This window comes from Onychomys torridus, chromosome X (assembly GCF_903995425.1).
Source record: "Onychomys torridus chromosome X, mOncTor1.1, whole genome shotgun sequence".
Classification (NCBI taxonomy): Eukaryota; Metazoa; Chordata; class Mammalia; order Rodentia; family Cricetidae; genus Onychomys; species Onychomys torridus.
The window spans coordinates 124,284,864-124,305,969 of NC_050466.1; the positions used below are offsets into that span (position 1 = coordinate 124,284,864).

The 21,106-nt window shown below is 39.5% G+C and overlaps 1 protein-coding gene across 1 annotated transcript in view; it reads right to left on the reverse strand.

Moving 5' to 3' along the window:
- Positions 1–21,106, reverse strand: part of Gucy2f (guanylate cyclase 2F, retinal) — an 81,281-nt gene that overhangs the window by 41,182 nt on the left and 18,993 nt on the right. Inside the window, exons 3-6 of the mRNA XM_036175380.1 lie at positions 11,913–12,267; positions 10,468–10,555; positions 6,216–6,312; positions 238–369 (exon numbers count right to left, since the gene is read on the reverse strand). Coding sequence (XP_036031273.1) covers positions 238–369; positions 6,216–6,312; positions 10,468–10,555; positions 11,913–12,267 — 672 coding nt within the window. The remainder of the gene's footprint in view (positions 1–237; positions 370–6,215; positions 6,313–10,467; positions 10,556–11,912; positions 12,268–21,106) is intronic.

A 21,106-nucleotide genomic window follows, 5' to 3' on the forward strand; every position in this document is an offset into this window, starting at 1 on the left:
TCATTTCTTCTATTACAGATATTGTTGTAGGATGACTGGCTCATTTCCCCCACAATCATAATAAATGCATTGAGTTGAGGTATCAATGAGGTTTCAAGTAGGAGATCAGTTGCTGGGGAAAATCACTGTCAAAGACATCAGACAGGAAGATTTGGGGGAAAATAACTGACTCTTCAACGACAACATTGCTTTAAAAGCCAAGGAGGCTGCAGATTGAAGAACTTTTACATGGCTTACCTCGTAGATTGCTATGTTAGAGTTCTCATAAGTAGCTGGAGTTAGACTGCCTGAAGAAAAGGACAGCCTTGGGGACCTCCCACTTTGAACTTCTGAGATAATCTGGAAGCTTACACTGGCACGACTGCCTCTCTGTGAAAGGATTAGGGGGGAAAGGGTTATAAACAACATTGTCATTATTTAAAACCAATTCATTATAACCATTCAGAACACCTTTTAGGCTATGGTTGGAAACTTACTTAAATTATATATACCACCAAGGAACGGTTAACATTCCCAAGTATGTTTTTTCTCCCAGATAACTTGCTTTATTTAAATTAAAATATAATTACATCGTTTTCCTCCTTTCCATTCTTCCCTCCACCCCTCCTCTTGCATGCCCAATTGCTCTTTCTCAAATCCATAGCTTCTGTTCTTTAGTTGTTGTTACATATATATTTGTGGATGTGTATTCCTAAATGTATAAATACAACCTGCTCAGTCCCTATAATGTTACTTGTTTGTTTTAGACTTGGACTCATTGTGTGGTTTATAACTCATAATCCTCCTGCCTCGGCCTGTCAAGTACTGGGATTACAGGCATGCAACTCACCATCCCTGGTTCCCAGAGAGAATTTGAGGCAAGAAAGAAGACCTGTCACTAATTTAACCTGGAATCCTCATTTTATAGACATGAAATTAAGACCCAAATGGTGAAATATTTTCCAGATATCATCTAGTCAATCATTTAGTGCAGAGAAATCAAAACTTTTAAAAAACAGAACTAGGGGATAACTTCAGTCCTCACTCCCAATACTGGCTCCATTTTGTTCTGCTCTGCCAAATGGCATTGTTCTTTCTGAAGATGAGATTAATGATAGAAAGCCTCCCACAGAGCAATTAAGTTGACACAGAGTAAGTGGGTTATCGGCCCAGGGTAAGTGTGAGGCTGAAGTAGGTCAGATTCTTTATTCCTTGATTTTACTTAGGCACACAATCTGAAAGGGGAAGCGGCAAGCTTCCCAGTTGAAGGACAAAATCAAGAGAGTTCTTTACAATTGTGTTAATCTTTACAGATAAGCTTCTATATCTTCTAATAAGCCAGTAGACTTATTTTATGTGAAGATGGATTAAATCAACAGGTACCTCAATCTTCTTCTCTATAGTTCTTAAAATGTCTTTTAAAAGAATTATAATGAATAGAAATGAACAGATATCCTTGTTATTATCTAGGCAAGGCCCCCAATACCACCATTTATCCATTTATTATTAATTATTTTTATTACTAGTTGTCAGAGTAGTGTTTCCATTATTTTGAAACAAAGTCTCACTCTGTAGAACAGGCTGGCCTTAATAACATAATTCTCCTCCCTCTGCCTTCATAGGACCAAGATTGCTGGCACATACCAACAGTGCTCAGCTTCTCTTCTCTCCTTTTTATAAGGAAGAAAAAGACAGCTCAAGAATACAGGGGTTAAACAAGGATTTTGGTGTTATAGTTCCCTGTCCAGAACTCTTTCTTTCTTTCCATCATGCTTTCTATCAGTCTTGCTTGCCATGAGCTGGCTGTTTGGAACCTTGGGCTTACACAGGGACACTTTGCTCAGCCTGGAAGGAGGGGACTGGAGCTGCCTGTACTGAATCCACCAGGTTGAATTGAATCCCCAGGGGAGTCTTGGCCCTGGAGGAGATGGGAATGGAGGGGAGGGGCTAGGGGGAAGGTGGGAATGGGGACAGGAGCCGGGAGGAGAGGGGAACCCATGGCTGATGTGTAAAATTAAAACACAATTATAATAAATAAAAAAGGAGAAAAAAAGAATTTATCCTAAGTACTTTCTAACATTTCGATTACAATGGTCTTTGATCAACTGAAAATAACTGGTTGCCTTAGCCTTGACTTAAGTTCTTTCGGTACCAAAACTATGACAAAGTCTAAAGAAAACGTTCTGAAATTTTCGCAGCTCAAGACTTAAGCGCACATGTAAAACCTGACTCTTCACATAACCCCTCCATCAACCTGCGCTCCCTCCAACAGAGCAAGGCCAGGGAGCCATCTACTCCCCTTCTATTCTTTATTTTCACATCTCAGCAAGAGCACGTAGATGTGTATTAAGACACAGACCTCTCTGTGAAGGGCAAGGGAGAAAGTGATAAAATCTGCCAAAATCCACATACACTTGGATTTCAGCTTCTCTTTCTTCTCAAATCTTCTTTTTCTGACCTGACTTCTCTTGCCCTGCCAATTTTTCAAGACTGAATTAATTCTGTATTCTCAAAGAGTTGACACTTTCAGACATTCCTTTTGGATGGAATGCTTGGCTTGGTTTCTTAACTGATTAAACACAGCCAGCTGCAAGTTTGTGACTGCAGAGCAATTAAGCAAAATGTAGACTTCCCCTATCTGTGCCATTCAGAAGCCTTGATAGAAGCCAAATGCCAAAAAGCGACTTAGAGGCAAGAGCTATGTTCTTCTAGAGTAATGCCATTCTTTTCTACTTAGACCAAAACACTTAAACAAGCATTAACATTCCCTAAAGAGCTATCGATATTGGCTGTCTTTTTCTCACTCTTACAGTAAAAAATTGTAGTGATGTCTTTATTCTCTTCTGGTCAAAATGTATGCCTAAATGAAATGCTCTATCATCGTGTGTGCTGTCTTAAACCCTAGGCATTCTGTCTGTCAGTAGCATTGCTGTGCTTTGATAACATTTTTATAAGTACTGGCACACTTTTGACACACAAGTGCAGTTTATATATCAGTATAGATGAGAAGGCATGTGGATGGATATGTTATAGACTTTACTTGGCTATTACAAGATCTCTACATTGAAAAAGCCAATTTAGGTCCCAAATTGAGCAAAGTTATTGGCAGCTGTCAAGAACTGTCAGGCTGATATGGGTAATGCCAAATTAATAAGGGTTTTGGAAATAAACCGTATACTTTGACCAGAACTTTAGTACATTCATCTCTATTTTCACATGACTTTTATGACTGATCACATTTCTAGATAAAAAAAAAAAAATTAACCACAAGACTGAATTGTTTTATGTTAGTATCAAGTCACAGATTGGGATTGCTTCACAGCTTTCGTGTCAGGGTCTGCACTTTCTCCTGCTTCAGCTGAGGAATTTCATACAAAGAATACTGAGTTTGAGTTTGAAAATCCCAGACAGATCCACCACCATGACTGCGAGTGTCCTCTGGTGGTTTCAGAAACAGAGATGAATTTTTGGGGCATGAGAGTAGAGTAGAGATTTCAGCCAAAGTGATAGTTCTGCCTTTCATCAGCACATTTCTAGGAAGGTGATATTCACCTGCCAAAACCATCTGAGGATTTAAACCAGAGGATTATAAATGGGAAATGAATCAGCTAGCTCATCCGTTCATTCGATCAACCATACAGGACATTATCACATAACTCCATTCTTCATATAGCCAACTAATTACATGTAAATTTTAGTGTCATTTTTAAGCAGTTGACCAGTTTGCCACTGAGGTAACCAGTTCTTAAATCTGGTGTAGTAAAATGACATCAGTAAATGTCACATGGAAGCAATATGACTGGTGTCTTTGTGTCTTCTCTCTACATCTTGCCACCTCCACAGTACATGCAAAGATCAGTGTCATTATTGCAGCCAAATAAACTAGCATAAGGAAACACACCAGCTCCCTTGACAAAAATCCCGTAGCCCCACCCCTACCCTGCATGCTCTCTTTCCATGCTTCTGTTTATGCTGTTTCCTCTGCCCAGAATATCTGTCGCTCAGGGCCAGGAAAACAGGACGGAAACTGAATAAAACCACAGAAAACATGTCTTTTACAAAAAATGTAACTACTCACTACTGAATTTTGGCTGACTGCCAACAGTTAAAAATATAATGATAATATATACAACTTTATAGGGTACAGTATGATGTTGTTAATAGATACATACATTGTATATTTTTCAAATGAGGATACTTAAATTGCCTGTCATCCCAAACATTTATCATTTCCTTGTGATGAGAACATTCAAACCCCTATATTCTAATTATTTTGGAGTGTATCACACAACAACGCTATCTTGCAGTCACCCTTTTGTGATAAATACCAACACTTACAACCCAACTTTTACAAAAGCTCATAAATCCAGATTTTTTTATGTGTAATTTCAAACCTTGCTACTAATTTCTCCTGGGAGGTTCAAAGCAAAGTGATTGATAAGCAGTCTGCCATCTAGGACATAGACAAATTCTACCTTCCCTTCTTTTAAGCCTCAGCTTTGGATGTGGATCTCTGAAAAGGCTCCTTCCACTAATCTGACTTCTCTGAAGTCCTATTCAATTTCCAGTTCATTTGTTCAATTTGGCACCTATTGATTTCCTTGCATGACTTCATTGTCTTCAACTTGACTAGAATGCCCCAGAAGGTAAGGACTACATGCAATCTCAGAAAACGTGTCCCAGGGACAGTTAGCAGGTCCTTATGAAGATCACCTATTATAACACAAATATAAACAGGACTCTTATGAAACTCAACCCTCTTTTATGAGTTGAATCATTATTTTCCAAACTTTTATTTACAACTGTAAACAGGTTGTATGTTAGAGGCTAAGATGTAGTTTACCTAAAAAGGGTTATATGAAGTCAAAGCTAAGATATTGCCCAGAGTGGACAATGTTCACTTTCAGAACACAGCGCTAAGTCAGCATGATCTAACTGAAATATAACATGAACTATACATGTAATGTTAATTAATAATTAATCCTCAAACATATGTCATAGTATAAAATTAATTAATTGATATATGTACATAATGCATAATAAACAAATCTGAGTAATTAACATTTAGATATCCTTAAATATATATATATATATATCATTTCCTTTTTTATTTTTTATTTTTATTTTCTCATACAATACTCATTTCTTTTTTAAATTTATTTTAATTTTATGAATTTGTCTGTGTGTATGTATATGCATGCTACATGCATGCAGGTGCCTGCGGAACACTGAAGGGTGTGTTGGATCCCCTGGAGCTAGAGTAACAGGGAGGCTGCTAGACATGGGTGCTTGAAAATAAATTCAGGCCCTCTGAAAGACCAATACAGCTTTTAAGTGCTGAGCCATATTTCTATTCCCCTGTATTATTTCTTTATGTCAGTAACCATTGGCCTCCTCTTTTTCTTTCCCTTTTTTGTATATTATGCAATAAGTTTAGATTACAGTCACTCAGGTGTTCTATAGAATACTAGAATTTATCCCTGCTGTCTAACTGTAATGTGGTACCAGTTATCTAGTCTCTAGGTCCCTTCTTTCTACCCTTCCTACCCTCTGGGGATTACTCATCCATTCTCCTACTTCTACATATGAGCAGGATCATGTGATAGTGCCTTCTTATATCTGATTTATTTCCTTTAGCATCACATCCTCTAGTTCAGTCCATGTTGCTGCAAACAACAGATGTTGTTCTTTTGTGGCTGAAGAATATTCCATGACACATTTGTAACTATGTGTGTTCTAACAGTCATAGTAAAAGATACATTAAAATAGATAAAATAATTTAATAGTATGCTTTCTTTAACCTCATATATCTAAAATAGTTTTTATTTATAATCTTTTTTTTTTTTTGGTTTTTCAAGACAGGGTTTCTCTGTAGCTTTGGGAGCCTGTCCTGAAACTCCCTTTGTAGACCAGGCTGGCCTCAAACTCACAGAGATCCACCTGCCTCTGCCTCCCAAGTGCTGGGATTACAGGCATGCGCCACCACAGCCCGGCCTATAATCAATTTTTACAAACTTTCATGAGATATTTTATAGGTTTTTATACGAAGTGTTCTAAATGCAGTGTGCATTTCACTCTTGTATTTTGGTTGTGAGCCTAGCCTTTTAATGGTTAAGCCATCTCTCCAGTCCATGCATTTTCATAATTGAAACTAACTAAATGACAAGTATTCAATAGTAACTTGTGGCTTCTGGCTATGATATCAGGCAACATAGCCAAGAAATGGGGCTACTTACCTTACTGCCAAAGTGGGGATTAATAAATGTCACATCTTCCAAAGTCAGTAGAATTCTGTTGGGTCCTTTAATCAGCTGGATTTTGTTTATACGTCGCCTGAAACAAAGAGGAAATAAAATAGGGGACTGGATGTTTTTGCAAACTCTGAGATGACCTGCTTTACCATAATATCTGCAGCAAAGGGAAGCAACAACAAGCCTGGTCATCAGAGCTCACAAAGACAAAAACACAAATGTGAAAATATCATTGAAAAGGCATCCAAAACGAAGCAAGAGTGATGTGTAGGGATAGTATCTCAGACTAATGAAATAGTGACCTCTCATCAGGAGCACATTCAAAACACCTCTGAATAATTTTAAGGAACTCTGCATAGTTCTTACACGAAGTACCCTAATAATCTTAAGGTCAAAAGTCATTGATCTCCAGTTTATACACAAAAACATATTAAGGAAACAAAGCAAAATAACACAAATTGGGTGAGATTCCCTAGCCTTAGTCAGAGCTGGATCTGGAATCCTTGGTCTCTGGCTACAGGCCCAGATTTCTGCCCATAAGACCCCTTGTCTTGAAAAGTTGCATCCATGCGTTGCCAAAGCAACAGATTGAAAAGTGGAAACATTCAGTCAGTTGTTTGCTTTGTCTACATGATTCAAAACAAGTGGGCTGACTGGGGTTTTTCTGTTTTGTTTTGTTTTCCCTGTTACCAAATTAGTCTCTTGTCTGAGTATTACATAGACACAGTTTAAACATGACTCTCTCCAAACATGCCCATTAATTTGCAGTCCATGTAATTATTTTATGCAAACCAATTAGTACACACATAAGAGTACAATGTCTACCTCACACAGTCAGATGGGTGTACCAAACAGAACATTAGTCTGTGCAGTGAGCTCTCGCTTGCTCTCTCTCTCTCTCTCTCTCTCTCTCTCTCTCTCTCTCTCTCTCTCTGCTAGAAGCTAAATTCTGATTTTGTTTTTTCACATAATTCAATAATGCAATGTGTTCACTGCAAGAGTCAGGGTGAGAAAAACAACCACTGAATGCTTTGTCAAGCTGCCCTAAAGAGACTTCTATAACATCACTGTAGCTTTAAGTACCAGCAACCCGGTCAATTGTTCTCAGTGACTTCACTGGTTTGGAAACAAACAAACAATTAATGTGCTCCTAATTGTCTGCCAACAACTATGTCCCTTATCACGGTGGGAGCTGCTGCCCTGCAGAGGAAATTAAAAGAGCCCTGTAGTGACTTCTTGGGTAGAGCACATGAATCTTTTGGCAAAGTAAAACATCACTCCCTAACTTATCTGTTTCCTATGTGTAGAAAAATGTCTTAAAGCAGGCACACCTGTAAAAATAATTGTGCTTCAAAATACAATCTAGTAGAAAGTAAATTGGATTCCCCGTCTGGGGGCGTTGGGAGGGTGGTACAGATTTTGTCATTAATTAGCCAGGTGCAGGTGACCTTGGATAAATAATTTAACCTCTTCATGCCTCAGTGCCTCCTATTGAGTTGGATAATAGTCCTTACATTACCCGCTTTAGAGAGCTGTTTGGAAAATCAAATGGGATAATGTATGTGTAAGTACTCTGAAAGGCATGAAACACCAGGAAAGAAGCGCGACTCGTTATTATTATTATCATCATTAGTATTACAAAGCTTGGGAGAGCTTCACAGAAAGGCAATGCAATCTGGTTCAGAGGAGCAGGGAGTTCAAAGAATCCTTTGTTTTGGGGTGGTTGGGTTCTTTGCACGTTTTCCTTTCTGGGGAAAGAAAAAACCTTAAACAATCAAAATACACAGAAAAGGAAGGAACAGAGAGTCACTCTCCTGCAAGTAAGTAATCATCTATTACAGAAATTCATCAGCCGCTCAGCTCTTCTGATTGCAGCCGTGGTGGGCAGAGAGAGAGAGGAAGGCAATGAAGAGGGGTACCTTTTATGCTTTGTTAGCTGAGGAACCAAGGACCAAGAGACTCTGGGAAATGATGTGCCTTGTTCTCATCTCTGAGTTTTCTGTGACCACTTGAAGTACCAATTGTCTCAAACTCATTTACCTCTCCAATCACTTTCCTCTCTAATCATGTCCCTCTCCAATCATTTTCCCCTCCAGTCTTCTTTACCCTTCAGCTCACAGCTCCAAACAACACCCCACACCCCACATACACACACACACACACACACACACACACACACACACACATATCCTTGTGGGTCTTCTTTTTTCCCAGAGTACCAGTCCATTCAGTTTAAAAGACCAGCAAAAATTATAATTTGGGAATGTTGATTAGTAATATAAGCAGCTGACTCGGTGGAAAGAGCCTACGACTCCTAAAATCTCGAGGGTGGGGGTTATTGTCTATCATTTGTTTTTTTCTGAGTATCTAAAGATACTAATTAAATATTAAATTATTTGGCAACATGTAAAGGATATTAAATTTCTGTTCTTAGCACTGACATATCCCAGCCACAGAAGTTAGAAGAAAAATTTTCTTTGAACAGATGTCTTCATCAAGTGTGTCTTAATAATTCATAACCTACCTGCTCCTTTGTGTGTGCTGATCAAGTTTTTAACTAGATAATGTTTTTTCACAGTGATACCAACATATTAAATAGGAAGACTAACACCTGTTGTGATGGTTTTAATCTCATTTTTTCATAAGTTCATTAAAATAGCAAAGCTGAAGGACTCTTCAGCATCATCTAATCTAATTTCTTCACTGTACAAATGAGAAAATCCTGGCCAAGTGAGGTTAAGTGACTTGTCCAAGTTCATACACTCTACCTCCTTTTTACTGGAACTTAGCAAAATAACTCCCAATGAGTCCATACCATATTATTGTTGAGACTACCCTTACAAAGAGATGACAAGGTGGAAAGGAGAGACCTACTTCATTTCTCACTGTTCCCAAATTACTCTCATATGGACACAGTCCAACTCCTAAAATACAAAGATCATAAGAAAGGATTTTCAGATTAAGTGACATTCAGACCAGTCTTGAAACAGGTCATGAAATTAGTGAACCACCTGTTAAAGGATTTGAGGGAGGAATACAGAGTTGATGATAACTATGATGTTGATGAATAGAGGGGATAGTTTCTATCCAAGGAAGAAGAACAGTAGAAATCCGGGTTGTCATACCCTGGTCAAGAGGCATAGATGTTGCTGTGCGGTGGTGGCATAGGACTCTAATCCCAGCACTCGAGAGGCAGGTGAATCTCTGAGTTTGAGGCCAGCCTGTCTCGGGGGTAAAAAAGAGGCATTGATGTCTAGATGAAGATTCTGGGTTCACAACAATTAGCAGGAAAATCTGGCATATCTACAAAGGGCTTAAGTTTTTCCATTTACTGAGTGCCTACTATGAGTCATGTATGAGGGAAGTGCTTTACTCACTTTTGCTTATTGAATCTTTATTGTAATCTTGCTTTTAAGATCGTATCTTTAATTATATGTATATTTGTGTATAAATATGGGTACGCACAGGAGTGCAGTGCCCGAGGAAGCCGGAAGAGGTCATCAACTTCCTTGTATCTGGAGTGAGCTTACTGACATGGGTGCTGGGAGCCAAACTCATCATTCAGTCTTATCCACTAAGCTACTCTCCAGTCCCTAAACTATTTCCGTATATTCTCTGTGTGTGCATGAGGGGAGGAGTGTTGAGCACTCATGTACCCCAGCATGCATATGTAGGGCAGAGGACAATTTGTAGAAGTCAATTCTCTTGTTTCACCATTGTGGGTCCCCAGATTCAAACTCAGATCTTCAGTCTCAGCAGCAATTTTCTTTATACACTGAGTCATCAAGCAGGACCTGCTACTCCAAACTTAGGAATTAGCACCGCTCTTTGTGGAGCTTAGAATCTAGCCAGTCTGCCTACAATACTCCAACTCCATTCCATACCATATCATTTGGGGAAGGAGATGGTTCCTTTTCTAGCAGGAATGGGGCATAGATAAGCAGTAATGAAGAAGTTTAAACTCCTGGTTCTTTTATTTCACCATTATGTTGAGAGCCAGATCTACTCATAGGCAACATCACCACTGACACTACAACTGAGAATGTTATTCTCAGCATCCTGAAAACACTTCCCTCTAATGGGGCCAGTAAGGATGGTAAATCACCATGGAAAAGAAAATCAGTGGGTCATATAATTAGGCAATTGTACTGAAACATGACTTCCTGGAAATCAATATTAACAAGGCTACTGTGGACTTCTATTTTGTGTATATAAAAAAAGAACAAAAAAAATGTACCTTATAAAGTAAGCAAATCCATTAACAGACAGCAAGGCTATAAGCAAAGCAAGGCAGACCATCATGGCTAAGGCGGGGTCGATACCGGCTGAGAGGAAAAGAAAAAAAAAGAACAGCATTGGAACAGAAAAACAGTAAATACAGCCCACCACTGAGCGAGTCCTTGTGCTTCCTGGTGACTCTAAAATCAAGCCACATGTACCTAACCTAATTCCATTTTTCTACAGCACAGTCTGTCTTGTTGACTTTATGGACAAGAAAGCAATTTCACTGTTCTGAAGCAAAACCACTCACCACTCTGACAATAACAAATCACATGAATTAAGGCTGACCAGGGTGTTTTCTTTGGAGGAAAAAGTCTACAAATGGAAAACTTTGAGTGCATTAATTTAAGTTGGATAGCAATAAGATTCTTTAGAATAGGTATGGCATCTTACCTGTGAAGGGTAAATATTATGCTGTCTAAAATAAAAGACCTTTTTAATCCATCTGAGTGCCCGGATCTTATGAATTATATCATCATTTGTCCTTTAAGGGTGAGGTACAGTCTGGTTTTGACAATTAGTGTCTACATAAGCATATATGTTGGTCTCTATGAAATCTAAATATTTAAATAGATTACAAATATTTCAGGGGGAAGTACATGATGATGTGAGTGAAGAAGCAGTTGCATGTGTCATGTTAAAGGAAAATCAGGGTGAAAGCTTATTCCAAGTAGATGCACTTGTTTTTTGGAAAGGTATAGGCAGATACTTAAATCAGAATACTACGGGTCCTTCTAAAGGTACCCTTTGGCTCTCAGAGACTTGATGAAGCTTCCCTCTTCCAAAAGCTGGAAGAGTCTTACTAGTCAATCAAATTGCTAAGGGACATCAGAATGACTGGCTGTGGTTCCTACCCTCAAGGGGCAGTATATTTTGCAGAGGAGACACAACCAATCCATGAGAGACAACTGAAAATTGATTTTGTGCTAAGCTGTAAGGTGGAGAATCTTAGTGGAATGGTAGTTCAGACAGGAGATGGTGTAAATACGGTGTTCTTGTGGTAGAATCTGACTGACAGCATTTGGATATACCATGGGATACTCAGGTGATCTTTTTAGTAGAGGAAAACAACCAGAGGCCCCAGGCAACTAAAGTGACAGGAAGAGGAAGACACTTTCCTTTTATTAGAATAATGTCTTTGAGAAAGACTGAGCCTTCTTTCAGAATCCATGATGGGTTAGCTTTCAAATTGTGAATGATTCTTTAAGGCCGGGGAGTGCCTTTTGTGGTTCTGACTATTTTTAAATTAAGGAGATGGAGCCCAAGATGTTTGTGCAATCTGCAATGCAAACGTGTGACTTTGGGAGTGTTTCAATATTAAAACAGACCTTGTCTTAAACAAGTGCCCCCCTATAACTCACACTGAACTAAACTGATGACCAGTGAGTTCCCATTCCTTACCTCCTCGGCAGATCTTCCCTTCTGCAAACCAGCATTTTGCATCTGCGCTAGTGGGTCTGCCAGCAGGGAAATGAATGGGGGTCCCTCTGAAGCGAAGCAGTTCAGCTTCCATGTCCACAGTGTAGGTGCTGCGGAGTTCCCATTCTTTCCAGTTGGTGTCCAGAATTACATACTCAGAGATTCCGTTTCCATTTGAATCTGTCCTTATCAGCTGGTTGAATCCATAGAACTGCATGCTTCTGGAATGCTGAACCAGGCCGGCAGCACTAGCCTGTCCACTTTCTTTCAGAGAATTATTCACGGCTTGTGCGATAAAGTAAATTGAATTGTAGATGGTTCCAAACAGCGGTGAAACCTATTTTTAAAAATTACAATTATCTTGAGCCCCAGTCACCCTAGAGCAGTTTCAGAGTATATTCCAAGCTTCTCTTCATTATTATGTGCCACACGTCTGAATGGAGCAGAGCCATGAAGACAGGGGTGGAGTGGGGGGAGTGGGGGGGTAGGGGTGTGGGGGTGGGTAAATTTTTCTAAGGACTTGCTTGGTTTCTACCCTGAATTTTTCTGTTTTTCCCCCCAAGGCCTCCACATCTTTAAACATATCAAATATGACAATTTTACGAGCAAACCGAGTCATACACGCTATACGTTTATGCTCCTCAGCTTAAAAAAAAAAAAGGTGATTTAGGGTTATAAAGAGCACTAAACACAAGCCTGAGCTAGACAAGGGGAGTTCAAAGAAAATTTACCAGGCTTGTTATTGGTGCAATGTTCGTGGGAAAATCACTTCCTTGCACTGCTAGAGTGGTAGGTGTATATGGCAAGATGGTAAATAATGGGTCTCCTCAATCCATGCCTGTGTCCTCCCGTCTTTGTCCAAAATGCCTAGTCTACTAGACACACTCCTCAGAGAAGTGACTACTAGGATTCTGTTTTAAATGCATAGCCACAAACTAGACAACATGCATCTAAATCAACAAATCCCACACCCAATTGGCTTGCAAAGTTGCAAAGCATGCTTTAATGAGAAACCTCTGTTAGTCAGTAGGTATGCTACAGAAAATTGCATGACTATGCCTGCTACCCAGTTGTTACAAAGACAATACTATTTGTTCACTAGGCCTGATATACTGCTCATTAACCTTGGAATAACTCTGATATCTTTTATCATAAAAGGTGAAGAAAAAGATCAAACAATCCCTGTACTCTGCAGCCTCCACAATCACGGACTTGTGGTTTTCTATAGCATTTCAAATACATTATGGAAGTCATTTTACCAAGCTTTGAAGAAAGCTGATACTCACTGTTTTTGTATCCTAAGGTCTACAAAGCTAACCTCCTGTGACAAGCTTCATGTGAGAGAAAAAAGTACTTAAAATTAACTAAATATGCTTGTGTTGGAAATGCAGTTCAACATACAGAGCAGTATAGTAGCTAACAGAATAGTTCCATGCTTTGTTTACATAGACTATGGTGGGACAACCATGACTACATATTAGCATCACCCAAGGAATATCAACACCAAGCTCATAGCAACAAATTGAGATGCTAAATTTGGGAGCCAGAGATCAGAATTATGAAAAGCTTCCTAGAGGTTCTAATATATCTAAAATTAGTAAAAGCAATGGACTGTTCCTAAGGAAAGAATGTTTGGGTGTGTCACACATTACTTCACTCAGGGTTGAGAATTTAGCTCAGTGGTAGAGCGCTTGCCTAGCAAGCGTAAGGCCTTGGATCCGATCCTCAGCTTCAAAAAAAAAAAAAATACATTATTACTTCACTCAGTATCTTCTATAATGTGATAATACAGAATTATGGCTATCATTACCTTTTATGTCATCTGATTATGTATCTTTATAGGTAGAGAAGGGAAATTCAGAGATGCCAAGTGATATGACAAGTTCACTCATTCAATCAGAAAATCAGGGTTAGAATACAGGGCTCCTATATCTTGTATTAGTATTCTTGACTGGGGGGGGAGGGGAATGCTGGCTACAGTCCCTTCTGCTTCTTAACTCTCCTAAAAATTCTTGACTTTTGGCATAGTCAAGGGACTAAAGTTAGCAGGCAGCCATTTTTGTTTGGGCTACAAATGGGTTCTTGTTTACTTTTCTGTTCTTTTCATATTAGAGTGCCCCAAACTCCGATCTTTAGCTTCCTTTCTATCTATACTCTCTCCTTTGGTGACCACTTCTGCTATTATGAAATGAAATTGCATATCTATGCCATAACTCCCAGATTTAAGGTTACAGCACAGACCTCTCTCCTATATTCCAGACTCAAATAGTCAACTGCTTACTTCAAAAACTTTATTTGCATGTTAAATTTCAATATACCCCAAATTGATCTTCACCCACAAACCCCTTGTACCATCTCTAATAAGTATCCCTCATTTTTTCTGAATAGCTACTGTATTCTTCCAATTATTTAGATTACTGAGTCTCAGGCTCCTGAATTCTGTTTTCATGAACTCTCTTCACTACCCAACCCCAACACACATCCTTCAGAAACAGATTAAAACAAGATGTCCACCTTTAGTGAACAAGAATACACAGAGATCCTTTAGGAAGTGTCTTCAGTAATCTCGTGTCTGGACTTTCTTGACAGTGGTAGCCTTTAGTATTCCTGCAAAAGCCCAACTACTTTCTGAGATATTGGTATGACACCAAGTGAAGGAAGGAAGGCAAAGTACAAAATCAATACTAGTAAAATAAAATAAAAACTAGTTTTTAAACACCCACAGGGCAGCAAGTCCCTGAAAGCAGAAAAGAATGCTAGTGTTCTGTTCTGAAAGACATAGAGCCTTCTGGGAAAGAGACTGTATCTATCTACTACCAAAATAAAACATTGAAACTCTTTTATAAAATCTGCCTCTGAGTTGATACACTGCACTGTTTCCTGCTAGTTAGTCTATCCTGCCCTCTGTGTTCTCTGTTATAACTGACTTACAGCAACTTCTTAAGATTACTGAGACTTAAGCTTATTCTTTGGGAATCTCTTGCCTATGCTGTACAGACACACACACACACACACACACACACACACACACACACACAGAGAGAGAGAGAGAGAGAGAGAGAGAGAGAGAGAGAGAGAGAGGAGGGGGGGACCTGATGTGGGGGTCCTCATAGCCACAAAGTTATAATGGAGAAAGGGCTTGAAGTTAAGAGAAAAGCCTATTTCACCCATTCCACTCCTTAGCAATGGAAATTTCCCCTCCACATAAGTCTAAAGTCCAAAGCATGCTCTGTTAATACCAGTCACAAAAGTTCTCTAGTTGTATTTACAGCAAATGATGAGAATAAGATGCAGAAGATGAAACAAGGGAAAACTGGACATGCTCCATAGCCTTGTTCTGACTTCTCACAAAACTGTAAAGAAATGTGGTGGTTTGAAAGAGAATGTCCCCCATAGGCTCAAATGATTAAATATTTTGTCCTGAGTTGGTGGAACTGTTTGGGAAGAATTAGGAGATGTTGTTGTGGGATGTTCTGTATGTCAAATGTGCTGTTCTGATTGGTTAATAAATAAAACACTGATTGGCCAGTAGCCAGATAGGAAGTATAGGCAGGACAAGCAGAGAAGAGAATTGGGGAAGTGGAAGGCTGGGGAGAGATCTGCCAGCCACTGCCATGGCAAGCAAAATGTAAGGTACTGGTAAGCCACAAGCCACGTGGCAAAGTATGGATTAATAGAAATGGGTTAATTTAAGATAGAAGTAGATAACAAAAAGCCTGCCATGGCCATACAGTTTATAAGTAATATAAGTGTCTGAGTGATTATTTTTTATGTAGGTTATGAGACTGCAGGGGCTTGGTGGAACCTGGAGAGAAGCTCTCCAGCTACAAGGTGTGACCTTGTTCAAGAAGATGGGTCAATGGAGTTGTGCTTTGAGATTTCAAAAGCCAACACCAGACTCAGTCTCTCTCTCTCCTCTTCTCTCCTTTCTCCTCCTCCTCCTCCTCCTCCTCCTTCTCTGGATCAGATGTCAGCTATCAGCTACTGATCCAGGACCATGCCTACCTGCCTGTCCCCACCATGATAGTCACAACCTCACCCTCTTAAACTGTAAGCCCCATTAAACACTTTCTTCTATAAGTTACCTTGGTCATGGTGTTTTGTCACAGCAATAGAAAACTAAGGCAAGGAGAGATGCCAGCCACTGCCAGAGACATAAGATGTGAAAGTACTGGGAGCCACACTCTGATCTTGCTTCGGGGGCAGAAAGCAGAATATAGTGATATTTCATTTGTATTGAAATGTTATTTTATTTGTATGTTAATAAAGTTGCCTTGGGGGTCAGAGCAAGCCAGAGCAGAAGCTGGGTGGTGGTGGTGCACGCCTTTGATCCCAGCACTTGGGAGGCAGAGCTAGGTAGATCTGTGTGTTCAAGGACACAGCCAGCATGGCAGACACACGCCTTTAATCTCAATACCAACCATAGAAGACTTGGAGGTCTGTACAGACAGGCAGTGACGAGGAGGTCATGTGGCTGGGTTTACAACCAATGAGAAAACAGAACAGAAAGTCTATAAAAAAGACAGGACACACAGAAGTAGGTCTCTTGCGGAGAGGAAAGGCAGCAGCAGCAGTGAAGGGTAAGGCTCTCAGCTATTGCTCTGACCTCTTGGTTTTTAACTCTGCAACTGGCTCTGTGTTTCTTATTTAACAAGACGGTTACATCTACAGTCATGGTGTTTTGTCACAGAAATAGAAAACTAAGGCAAGGAGAGATGCCAGCCACTGCCAGAAGAAGCAAGATGTGAAAGTACTGGGAGCCACACTCTGATCTTGCTTCAGGGGGCAGAAAGCAGAAGTCACTGGCAAAGCACTTCCCCTTCTGACTTACGGATTTCTAAAACCAGAGTACATAAGGAAGTTGTGCGCTGTGTCGTTGATGGAGAGGGAAAGGGAAGATGGAGGTGGTGGTCTCTCCTAGCTTTGGGGCACGGGGAGGGCCTTCTCCTGGAAGTGCTCAGGGAACTGGTGGGGCTGAGAACTGAGTAACACTGAGTTACCAATTCCAGAAACCCCCCCTGGGGGGGGGGACTCCAAACCTTAGGGACCTCCCCCAGGAAGCTGCAGCTGCAGTGTGAGATGGAGTGGAAAGTGAAAAGGAAATGATGGAAGGAAAAAAAGACAGAAGCGACACTATTTCTCACACGTCTGTCCAAGCTTGGATATGGGAAGGAATAAAGCCATTGCTGCAAGAGGCAGCTAAAAAAAAAAAAGAAGAGAAGAAAAAGAAAACTAAGACAAGAAGCAAGACAGATAGATGACTTTTCTGACATCACAGTCCAGAATTGGAAGACCAGTGATGATCTGTGCTGTTTTTGTTTACTGTGTAGGTCTGAACCTGAATAAGTAAATTGTAAACAAATGACAATGGAAACATACCATTGGTTTTTATTTCCTGACTTTAGGTAACTCTATTCTAAGCCTTTTAGAACTTCTAAAGATGAGAAGAAAGCCACAGTAAGGAGCTCTGAATTTGTCCAAAAGTTTATGCTGTTATTAAGTTGATTATCATCATTTCAGAATTGTTGTGCTTGAGATGGCCTCAAACTTGCTTCCAAGGAACTTGGTCCTCAGAAGTGTACATTAAAACCTACTTCCCCAAAAAGTCATTACTTTAATGACAAAATGGCAACATCAGTTTTGAACAAGAAGCTAGACACATGTAGAGATTTTAAATTTTTAAGTTAATTTAATTTCTGTTGTTAAAAAATGATACTTAGAGCCGGGCAGTGGTGACACACACCTGTAATCCCAGCACTCAGGAGGCAGAGGCAGGTGGATCTCTGTGAGTTCAAGGCCAGCCTGGTCTACAAAGCGAGTTCCAGGACAGGCTCCAAAGCTACAGAGAAACCCTGTCTTGAAAAACCAAAAAAAAAAAAAAAAAATGATACTTAGGCCAAGGTGTGATGGTGTACACCTTTAATCCCAACACTAGGGAGGCAGAAGAAAGTAGATCTCTGAGTTCCAGGCCAGTCTGATCTACAGAGTGAGTTCCAGGAGAGTAAGGGCTACACAGAGAAACTCTGTCTCAAAACAAACAAACAAAAAATGGTACTTACAGTAATTCATAATCACAACCCTTGGACTTAGCCAAAAGCTGGATGAAAAACCATTTGTTTGGTATGATGCTCATGAACACAATACTCTTATTTTACAGAGAATACGGTAGAAAGACAACTCACTTCAAAGTTTGGGAAATCTTTCTTTTTACCCTGTCTGCTGGGCTTCTTTCTGGAATGCTCCAAGCCTAGCTAACTCCCCTTCAGCTTAGCAGCCCCCTGCCAAGCACTCATATTTGATAAAATGGAAGACAATAGGTATATGGATCATCCTGGGAAACCTGGAAGATTATCATTGCTTAATTGTATAAGGCCACAAGTGGGTAAAATATCCAAAATGTGTGTTCCAGCAATACATGACTATAGCCAACAGAATTTCATTTAAAACAAACATCAGAGTACAATAAAAAAAAAAAAAAGGAGGGGGGGAGAATTTAGGCATCAAAACCTAATTTCGGGTTGGGGATTTAGCTCAGTGGTAGAGTACTTGCCTAGCAAGCACAAGGCCCTGGGTTCGATCCTCAGCTCAAAAAAAAGAAAAAAAACCCTAATTTGAGAAGTCTATTTTGTGCCCAAATATAGAGGTACATAGTCATAATCCTTGCTCAATCATCCTGAGACCAAATTAGGAAGTTTGTTAGTGATCTCCCACCCCTAAATCTCTCTATTCTGATTTACTGTTCTCTTCTCACAGATCCTTGTAAAGTCTTACTACCTCCTACACCCAAGGAAAACAATCCAATAAACATGTTCAGATCAAAATATTTGTCACTTGGTTCTGTTACTTCCTTTAGTAAAGAATGAACACTAGCTATTAGCTGAATGTAATAACCTACAGTGAGCCTGATGTGTGGTTCCATGGTCAGGTTTAGCAATCTTTGGTGGAATCTCAGGACTGTCACTTGTCTTGACCTTGAGGAAACTGCTTTGAGCTTTAATTTCATTATACATAAAATATAGATGTTAGTGTGTACTTTGTGAGTTGGCTTGAGGATGCAACGGGATCATTTATGTAAACTACTTAGTACAGAGTAAACACTGAATACACTATGCCTGCTATTGTTTGTATTTTTGAAGAGGAGTTCCTGTCCCTGGTAACATCATCCTGTAAATGTGGTGGTTATGCCCTTATTCCAGTCTTGAATCTATGACCAGCTGTAGTCTAAATGTCCCCCAATCTTAAAACCATTCCTTCTTACGGGGACAAAAATCTATTTATATTTTGTTTTCCATTATATCCCCGAAAAGTTCCTGAGTTGTAGTAATAACTACTTTATTAATAATAATGGCTAACATTTATTGAGGGGTTATTAGGTGCCAGGCAAATCCATTAATATCTCCAGTCATTTGAATCTCACAATTCTGTGAAGGGGTACCATTACTATGTGCAATTTAAAATGAAGAGAAGCTACAGAGTTTAAGTATATTCAAGGTAGCCTCTTTGAAGCTTTTAACCAATGTCTATGTCTGAGCTCAATAAATATTTGTTGAATTAATTACAGAGCTGTAGTAAACAATGCAAAGGAATATCATATGCACCCTTTTGTAAATTCTTTTGTCCTTCATGTTTTGTCCATAGCTTCCAGTTATAGGGAGAAGAAAGAACAGAACATTAGTGTTTCATAATTAGTAATATCAAAGTCCTCTGCAAACCTGAGCCAGAGACCATGAAGAAAGGAAGTGGCTGATTTTGCAGAGTGGAGACCAATCAAACTAATGTATCTTCAGAGGAAAGTACTGGTAAACATCAAGCAACTAGGCTTTCTCAGGACACTAGAAAGGGTTAGTAGTCAGAGGAGCTCAGCGCTATGCTAGTGGGGGTGAGGCTGAGCATTAATGAGAGAAAAGTCTTTGGATATCTGAGGGAGGAATACTTAGGAATTCTCCCTGTCCTGACATGCACTGAGAAAAGACCTCTAAAAAAAACCAGAAATGTGTTATGTTGATTCACAGCAACTCCAGAAACAAAACAGTGGGAACCAAGAAATTGGGAATTGAGATGGGGCACAAAAACCAGTGATGAAGTTCAAGTCTTCATGAAGCTGAGAGTGAGAATCTCAGATTCTTTCAACTCAATTTGTGCCTGATTCTGGCAGTCAAGGTTATGAAGTCTCTACTCTTAAGACAGTCACCGACTCAAGGGTCAAAACTGAACAGATATCAACTAAAACCAACCAAACAAACAAACAAAATAAAAGGAGACAACAGGTGGCTAGCCAACTGCTCTCTGCAGAAGCCCACGAGGCTACACACCTACCTTCAAATTTGCTGTTTTGAGCTCCATTCTTAACTATAAGCAGATGTTCAGATTGCCAGATATTCAAGGAAAACTTCTAACAGTAAATACAATGATCAAAACAAAGAAACATGAAAAATGAGGAAACTAAGGGGAAAAAACAGAAGTGAACTTCAAAGAAACTATGACATTTCCAATGAAATAAGAAATAAGAGCTCTCCTTGTCCTTGAGTTGCCATATTCACAAATTCAACCAAATGCAGATCTCAAAAATACAACACACGTATTTGCATGCATATAAATATATGTTCATATATTTGCTTGTATATATACTTGAGAAGACCATGTATATACTTGAAACTTTTTCTGTTATTCCCCATATAGTATAAGACATAAGTAGCACTCATATTGTATTAGAAATCATAAATCATCTAAAGTTGATTCAGAGCATGTGAGAGAATGAGCATAGGCTATCTACAAATGCTATAGCACTTTATATAAAGGGCTTGAGAATGCATGGACTTTGATATATGGGGGAGATTCTGAAACCAATGTTCCACAAATACTGAAGGGCAAATATAGTCTGTCTGTGGTGATATACTGTGTACCCTAATAAAATTTGCCTGAAGATCAGAGAACAGAACAATCCACTAAGTTAAAAGTAGATGCCAGGAAGTGGTGGCACACACCTTTAATCCTATCACTCAGGAGGCAGAAATCCATTTGGATCTCCTGAGTTCAAAGCCACCCTGGATTACATGAGATTGATTCAATCTGGGAGAGAAAACAGAGAAACAGAGTCAGGCAATGGTAGCACATACCTTTAATCCCAGTACTTGGGAATCACATGCCTTTAATCCCATTACTAGGAAGAAAGTAAT